This window comes from Corticium candelabrum, chromosome 18 (genome assembly GCF_963422355.1).
Source record: "Corticium candelabrum chromosome 18, ooCorCand1.1, whole genome shotgun sequence".
NCBI lineage: Eukaryota > Metazoa > Porifera > Homoscleromorpha > Homosclerophorida > Plakinidae > Corticium > Corticium candelabrum.
This window is the reverse complement of record NC_085102.1, coordinates 900,208-908,999: the sequence shown is the minus strand read 5'-3', so window position 1 is coordinate 908,999 and position 8,792 is coordinate 900,208. Positions and strand designations below refer to the sequence as shown.

At 43.8% G+C, this 8,792-nt stretch overlaps 1 protein-coding gene across 1 annotated transcript; it reads right to left on the bottom strand.

Moving 5' to 3' along the window:
• Positions 1–6,357: 6,357 nt before the first annotated feature.
• LOC134194329 (uncharacterized) lies at positions 6,358–7,113 on the bottom strand. Its single transcript, XM_062663255.1, has one exon. It carries the CDS (start codon positions 7,111–7,113, stop codon positions 6,358–6,360), a length of 756 nt encoding a protein of 251 aa, XP_062519239.1.
• Between the last annotated feature and the right edge of the window lie 1,679 nt (positions 7,114–8,792).

Genomic DNA, 8,792 nt, shown 5'->3' with positions numbered 1-8,792 from the left:
AGGCAAGTAATAAAGGCTCCAAATAACCACCAGCCACAGAATCTCTATACACAAAGCAAACAGTCACAAAGGGTTGCTGCTGCTTAGCTAAGTCAAGCCAACAGTCAAAGCTGCAAGGTAGTTGATTGAACTTGAAAAGATTTTATATAAACATGCACTGAAAATGAATGAATTAGAGCCCAGAGCACGTATAAAATTTTAAAAATTATGAGCTGTTTGCATTTAATTAAACACCCCTGGCGCTATTTGAGCAGAGGCACTTATTCACATAAACGAGCTAACAGTTCTGTTGATGTGAGAATAAATGCCACCTTCACTTACATCTATGATATTTCTTACCTACCCTTTTTACCATTCATAGCAGACATCACGCCGTGGGCACATGATGTAAGACACAATTGCTAAACAGGTGTTAGAGTTACTAGGGCTAACATCAATGTCAGTGTCATATGCATGACTATAATGTGAGAACACACACAGGGAAACAGTTAGAGGTGCTTTGTACACAGGGGTGCTTATATGTAATTGTAACTCATTCTATTAATTGAAATACTTCCTCAAGGCCCTAATACGGACAGACTAAAATTTCAATTTGGTCATTACGATACTGCTGTCAATTGCATGAGTATCTCATATCAGTAAAATGAACTACTACTAGTCCCAATAACACAAAATGGTGAGCATCAATCCCTAAATTAATGAACACATAAACATATTAGATGACTATCACAGGTTGACAAATGCGAAGAACACAAACAACTAAAGCAAGCAACTAAGCAGAAAATTTCTAGCACAATTAGAGAATCAACAGTCATACAAAACACCTCACTCACGCTGGCATACATAATACTAAATACTACAAACTATTGCCCAAGAAGCAAACTCTTCCCATGTGGCTGAATGGCAAGGCTTGATAAAGTCAGACACCAATTGTTTCACAAATTCTATATATGCCATAGCTCCCACCACTTAACTGTTACCAAAAATGGTCTCTAATCTAAGTTCTTAGCTTAAAGTAGAACATGAGAGAAGTAGTGTGGATATATACAGGCAACTGTGTTACTGCTAATGCGATGAGAACACCAACTGAACTTCTGTTTGTTGTTGTACAATGTAGGAAACCACCTAAATATAATTTATTAACTGGCTGTTCTCTAACGTGGTGTAATGTAGTAGTGTAGTAGTCATAATTATTTAGTGCACGTTAGCATACCACTTACTATATAACACACTGCTTCACTACATTAGTCTATTTACTTGCAATCACCGTGCACACTGCATTGGTCACAGGAGTGGGATCTTATAATGTAGCATGACGACCACGGGTGTTTGTTTGATGGAATCAAACATTTACTTTCCTTTTGGATCATATTAATGTCTGGACAGCACTTAAAAAGTTTCAAAGGTGAGAAGAAGGCACTCGCCTTATCATCCCAATTGGAAGGAGCTGCTTTTGAGAATTATCGGCATTTGGGGAATGATGAAAAACAGGAATTTGATGTTATTGCAGCTTCATTAAAGAAGGAGTTCCTTAGTGAGGCAATAGATAGGCATCATCCAATGGAAGAGCTCCACACCAGACAGTGGAGACAATTTGAAGAAACACCAGCGGCTTTTGCACACATGACATTAGCAGGTTGGTGCGGCTGGCATATCCAGAATTTAACAGCGAGTCCGTGATTATTCTAGCGAAAGTGAGGTGAGACAATTACAGCAAGATGGGATCATTCGACCAATTACTTCATGACGTGCGGCACCTATACGTCCAGTTGGAAAGAGTGATGGAAGTCTTTGTTTGCTCCAGCTACGTTTTGTTGAATGATGTCACTAGTTCTGGAACATTTAACACCAATTCAGCTGGTCCTCTATCTAGATGATCTTTGTATAGTCTCAGATACATTCCAATTACATTTGAATCGGTTGGAACAAGCATTTACAACTCTTCACAAATACGGACTTCGACTTACTGCTAAGAAGTGCAAATTTGCTACAACTCAGGCAATATTCTGCGGATTTCATATTAGTGCGGAAGAAATTAATCCTCAGCTGGGGAAGGTTGCTGCTATTGAAAGAATACCTACAATGAGGTAACGGTTTCTTGAGTATCACTGATTTTTATCGTTGACTTATTCCACGGTATGTTACAATTGCAGCACCTTTGACATCTATGTTAGCTGGAGAACAGAAATTTCAGTGGTCAACTCAGTGTCAAGATGCATTTAATATTTTGAAGTGGAAACTGTCTACAGCACCGATCTTGGCTCATTCTGTGGCAGATAAACCATTTGTTTTGACTACAGATGCATCAACTGTAAGGATTGGTGCAGAACTGGCACAAGAAAGGTCAAAAGGACTAAGACCGATTGCATATTTTAGTAGAGTTCTATCCAAAACAGAGAAAAAAAATGATACTCTACATATGATAGAGAATTTCTTGCAATTGTTATGGCAACTCGTCATTTCCAACACCATTTCCTTGGGACAAAATTCTTGCTGTGGACTGATCATTTTCCACTCCAATATCTATCTACTGCCAAAGACCCATGGGGTTATTGTGCTAGACGAATAGTGGAATACAAGAATACTGTTTCAATAAAAGGAGATCAAAATAGAACGGCGGATGCCCTCAGTTGTCTTCAATTTGGTAATGAAGAAGAACAGTTTACTCAAGAAGAAAATATAGCAAGTCCCATGTCACCCTTCGCCTCAAGGAGGCTCACCAAAAGCTTGTATGTTAAACGATTGTTGGACAACAACCACTTTCAAGGATTTCCAGGTGAGAGATCCTGTGCTATCGGCGGCTTCTAGCCATGTTAGTGGAGATACATGGAAGCAATCGAGTTTGGATCATCCAGAACAGCTACAACTACAATGTTACTGCAGGACAAGTTAATACTATGTAAAGATGGAATATTACGTAAAACATCATCTCAAGGGAATTCGCAGATTGTCATACCTATTGCTCTGGTACCTGAAGTACTTCGGCTGGTGCATGATAATGCTTTCTCAGGGCATCAGAGCATCAAGGAGACATTGACTCAAATATTGGATCGATTTTGGTGTCATACATGTGGGGAAAAGATGCCACCACATCAAAGAGCGCGAGCTCCATTGAAAGAACGTTCCATAGTGGAGAAACAATTTGAAATAAATAGACATTAAACTTAGTTATTCAGGCTGCATTTTCCAAGTATGTAGAATTGTTCCCATTGCAACAACAGACAACAGAAGAAGTTGCAAGATTCAAGAATGGATTGGTAGCCATGGACTGCCAGAAGTAGTTCATTCCGACAATGGAACATGCTTCACAAGTCGAGTTTTTGAGCAATTTTGTATACTAAGTCAACAGCATATCGCCTCCAAGCAAATGGTGTTGTAGAACGCAATAGGACATTGGGGGAAATGCTAGCAGAGGTGATAGATTCTAACCATACAACATGGCAAAACCATCTGACACAAGTTCAACTGACCTATAATATGTCCTATCATGCGTCAACTGGAGACATTCCATAGAGTTATTTTCAAAGAGATGACTCGAACATTGTTACAAGCTGCAGCAGATTCTGTGTGCAGAATAACAGGACACAACACAACATCACCAATGGCCTATGTAGAGAACAGTTTGACATCTGTCCCTAACATCTACCGAAAGGTAAGGAAAAACTACAGTCATAGGTCAAGTGAAAGACAAAGACAGTACAACAAATCAAAGTTGCACTTCACCCCATACAGTATTAGAAATTGAGTGTGGATAACACGTCCCAGTGGAGGAAAATAAGTATCTTGTAGCAAAAGGCTAACTACTTGACACAACGAAAATACACAACTCATCAGAGCCGGTAAAAAATGACACAAAAGTCACGAGGTTCGCAACACACTAGCTAATTAGTGAGGTGTACAAATTATACGGCTTCCGTCCGCTACACCACTCCCCCCCCCAGAACCGAGATGTAACGCAGTGGGACCTTGACTTGACAACCTGAACGGGTGCTCTGCGGTTGAACGCCGTTAGAGGTTTTGTTCCGAAGTACATAATCAGGCGAAGATGGTGGATGCTTAGGCGGTCGTCCACGACGTCTGGGCTCAGCTACTTTGACGGGATGTTCCAGGTCCATGTGAGCTGGCTTGAGTCGATCTACTGTGATTATTTCGCTCTTGCCTCCAATGTCTACCTGAAAGGTTTTGGGGCCAGGATGTATGACTTTGAAAGGGCCTTCATAGGGCAGTTGGAGAGGAGTGCGATGAGCGTCACGACGAATGAAAACGAACTTGGCCTGCAGCAGATTGTGAGGAACAGACGTAGGTGCGGTGCCGTGCTGAGATGTCGGAACTGGGATGAGTGAGCGTACTTGGTCGCGCAGTTGACGGAGATGTAAACTGGTGTCAGAGAGTGTGTCAGCAAAGCCAGGGATAAATTCTCCGGGCACTGTAAGAGTGGAGCCATACACCATTTCCGCTGAGGAACATCCCAAGTCTTCTTTAGGCGCTGTTCTAATTCCAAGAAGTACCCAAGGTAGCTCCCGCACCCAGTTGGGGCCAGAGAGGCGTGCTCGCAAGGCAGACTTCAAATGGCGATGAAACCTTTCTACCAGGCCGTTCGACTGAGGGTGGTAGGCTGTTGTATGGTGAAGTTGTGTACCTAGCAACCAAGAAATAGATGTCCAAAGTTGTGAAGTGAACTGTGGCCCTCTGTCAGATGATATGTCAAGTGGTATGCCAAAACGAGCAATCCAGTGGAAGACTAGAGCTTGAGCGCAATTGGCGGAGTTGGTATTATTCAGAGGAATCGCTTCAGGCCAACGAGAGAAACGGTCGATACAAGTAAGTAGATGAGTAAAACCATTGGCAGGTGGAAGTGGTCCTACGAGGTCCATATGGATGTGGTCGAACCGACGATGTGAGACATTAAACTTCTCCAGAGGGGCCCTGATGTGTGCTTGGACCTTGGAAGACTGGCAAGCAATGCACTGCTTGGCCCAGGTTCCTATCTGCTTTTGCAAGCCATTCCATACAAATTTGTTGGCTACAAGTTTTCTTGTAGTGCGCACAGAAGGGTGTGATACACCATGGATCAGGTCAAAAACTTGGCGTCTCCAACTGACAGGTACGATCGGTCTAGGCCGGCCGGTTGACATGTCACACAGCAGTGTAACACCATGGGTTCCAAAAGGAATATCCTCTACTTGTAGACTCGACGACGTTGCTGTGCGATAGGCCTGTACTTCAGTATCTTGTTGTTGGGCTGTTGCCATGGCACCGTACTCAATTCCCAGTTGTACGTTTGCGATGGTGGCTCTCGACAACGTGTCAGCTACAGGATTGTCTTTCCCTTGTACATGTCGGATGTCAGTCGTGAATTCAGAAATGTATAAAAGTTGACGTTGTTGGCGGTTTGACCAAGGGTCTGACACTTTTGACATACAGAAAGTGAGGGGTTTGTGATCGGTGAAGGCAATAAATTGTCGACCCTCTAGGAAGTAGCGGAAATGCCGTATTCCTAAGTATAGAGCGAGCAGTTCACGATCAAAAGCGCTGTACTTCTTTTCAGGTGGTCTTAGTTTCTTGCTGAAGAAAGCTAGGGGTATCCAGACATCGTCCACAAACTGTTGAAGAACAGCCCCTACTGCCAGATCTGAAGCGTCAGTGGTGAGTGAAATCTGTGTATCGTGATGCGGGTGTGAAAGTAGAGTTGCGTCTGCCAAAGCTTTCTTAGTGTCGTGGAAAGCTTTTAACATGGTCTCATCCCAGGTCAGCGTCTTCGGTTTTCCTGACAATGCCTCAAACAATGGTAACATTGTATGAGCTGCGGCTGGAATGAACCTGCGGTAGAAATTGACCATACCCACAAATTCTTGCAGGCCCTTGACTGTGGTTGGTTGGTCGAGTTGGGTGATGGCGTCTACTTTTTCAGGAAGTGGCATGATACCAGCACAAGTAATGCGATGGCCTAAGAAGTCCAGACTGTTACGTCCAAATTGACATTTGGAAACGTTGATCACCAGGCCGTGTTCTTGGAGTCTCTGGAACAGCAAGCAAAGGTGTTGCTTGTGAGTCTCAATGTCCTTACTGGCCACCAAGATGTCATCGATGTAGACAAAAGTAAACTCTAAGCCGTGACAGACAGTGTCCATCAGGCGTTGGAAAGCTTGAGCAGCGTTCTTCAGACCAAACGGCATTCTGAGAAATTCGAAAAGTCCAAACGGAGTGATGATAGCAGTTTTGGGAATGTCTTCAGTAGCCACCGGAATCTGGTGATAGCCTCGAACAAGGTCGACTTTAGAAAATACATTCATACCCTCAAGGTGAGAAGAGAAATCCTGCAAGTGAGGCACTGGGTATCTGTCTGAAACAGTAGCTTCATTGAGGCGCCTGTAGTCTCCACAGGGGCGCCAACCTCCCGAAGATTTTGGCACCATATGCAATGGTGATGCCCAAGGACTGGACAATCTGCGTATGATGCCCATGGATTCCATACTGCAGAATTCCGCCTTTAGCAGCTGTTAGTTTATCTGGAGGCAGGCGACGGGCACGAACATGAACTGGTGGACCTTTGGTAGTGATGAAATGCTCCACATCGTGCTTGGTAGGTTGTTGGACAAAGTTAGGTGTCGTGATAGCTGGAAAGTCCGCCAGCAATATGTCATACTTGTCGGTAGAGGTTGAAATTGCATCAAGGTGAGGCGCAGGAGTTTTGGTCGAGGTCTGCATAAGTGGAGCAGAATGGAAAGTTGCTGCATCCACAAGACGTTTTCCATTCATATCAACTAGTAGAGAGTTGGAGCACAAGAAATCGGCTCCTAGCAGAGGACGAGTCACATCGGCGACTATAAAAGACCACTGATATCTGTTTGAAGCAAAATGAAAAGAGAGTTTGCGAGTTCCATACGTCCTGATTGAGCTACCGTTGGCTGCCAGTAGCGGTGGTCCTGGTTGCCTCGTACGCGTGTCCAATCCAGTAGCAGGAAGAACACTGACTTCTGCTCTAGCGTCAATGAGAAACTGCCTCTTGGAAACTGAGTCGCGTAGGAAGAGGAGGCCGTGATTATGGCCGGTCGCCTCGGCCACTAGCGACCGGCCTTGCCGTTTTCCGACCAGTTGCATGGTTGCTTGCATTGTCGAGCTGCCTCGCCGAAGATGCAATGGTAATAACACAAACGGTTAGAATCCAGGGTGTCGAAACCGGAAGTCCTGGACGTTGTCTGCTTCTGTCTTGTCCCGGACGTTGTCTGCTTTTGTCTCGTGGCAAGTGGTCTACGCTGTACGGCGCTCGCTGTAAATGGCTCCATATCACGGCTTGACCAGAGACCGTCGGCCCGTCTTGCTAGTGCGCGGTGGTCTTCAATCTTTCCATCCACCAGTTGGATGCGAATGTCCTCGGGCAGACGTTCTAGAAAAAGTTGCTCAAAGAGTAGACACGGAGTGTGGTCGCCGAGGAGCACTAGCATCTCATCCATCAGCGCAGAGGGTTTTGAGTCGTCTAGTAGGCGAAAGTGGAGCAAACGAGAAGCCCTCTCGTGTTTGCTTAAGCCGAATGTGTCAATTAGTCGGTCCTTCAGTGCTTGGTATTTGTCCTCATTTGGAGGGCGGCGAATGAGATCTAGAACCTCCGTAGCTGTCTCCTGGTCTAGGGCCGCAAGGACGTAGAAATACTTCGTCTCGTCGGCTGTCACCCTGCGGAGTTCAAACTGAGCTTCGGCTTGTACAAACCAAACCTCCGATTGGGAAGTCCAGAAAGTTGGCAGCTTGAGCGACACTGCATGTTCTTCGTGTGCCATGAAACAACGTTCCTGGCTTCAGGGTCACCAATGTAGCAAAAGGCTAACTACTTGACACAACGAAAATACACAACTCGTCAGAGCCGGTAAAAAATGACACAAAAGTCACGAGGTTCGCAACACACTAGCTAATTAGTGAGGTGTACAAATTATACGGCTTCCGTCCGCTACAATCTCGTTCTTTTTGTCCACGATGGATGGGACCTTATAAGGTTACTAAAAAATATCCGATGTGGAAGGTTCGTCGACCATATGGAAGGAAGGATGTGACTATCCCCATCACGATAGAATGAAACCGTATGTACAACATGACTCACGGTATAAAGATATTAGAGTAGATGTAAACCAACAGAGGGATCATTTGGATACAACAGAGAGAGATTCTTTCAGATATTTCAACGAACTCTGAGGATAATCTGGAAGAGTTACATGGTCCGGTTGAATCAGATTCTAGCTCAAATAATGAAGCTCCACAAGTACATAGAAGATCTCAACGCTAAAGACTTCGCCCACAATAGTGATAAAACAAAAGACATCACAAGGTGTTTAAAGCATACATATATTTCACAATAAAATAATGAGTCAGTTTGCTGCAGCAGCAAAAAAACAAACTAGCACAAATTTTATAGAATTATTAGCCCTGATATATCTATGACAAGGTGTGAAGGAACTCTGTATGTAGAAGCTGATTTACCTGCTCTTTCTCGAGCAAATTATCAAAGTCCCCTTGGGTCCCACACAGCACTAAATACCAGATTACGTGGAAACAATACAAAATCCTAGATACTGTAAATCCAGAATATATATCTTAACAATTTTTGCCCAAAAAATGACAAATTTCATATGCTAATGTTTTTTATTTTAATGAATTCAACTCTGAGCTTTGTAGCGCACAATACATAGCTGCAAGGCTGCTAGGACTATGGAGAAACTCAACAGGTAGATAATCCACAGATTGAGAGATGAAGACCTCAAATAGACTACCTTCTTTGTCAGTTCATCAATATCCCCAATAAA

Bases quoted from the DNA above. Each gene is read 5' to 3' on its own strand.
- LOC134194329 (XM_062663255.1), bottom strand. From the start codon at position 7,113: ATGCAAGCAACCATGCAACTGGTCGGAAAACGGCAAGGCCGGTCGCTA.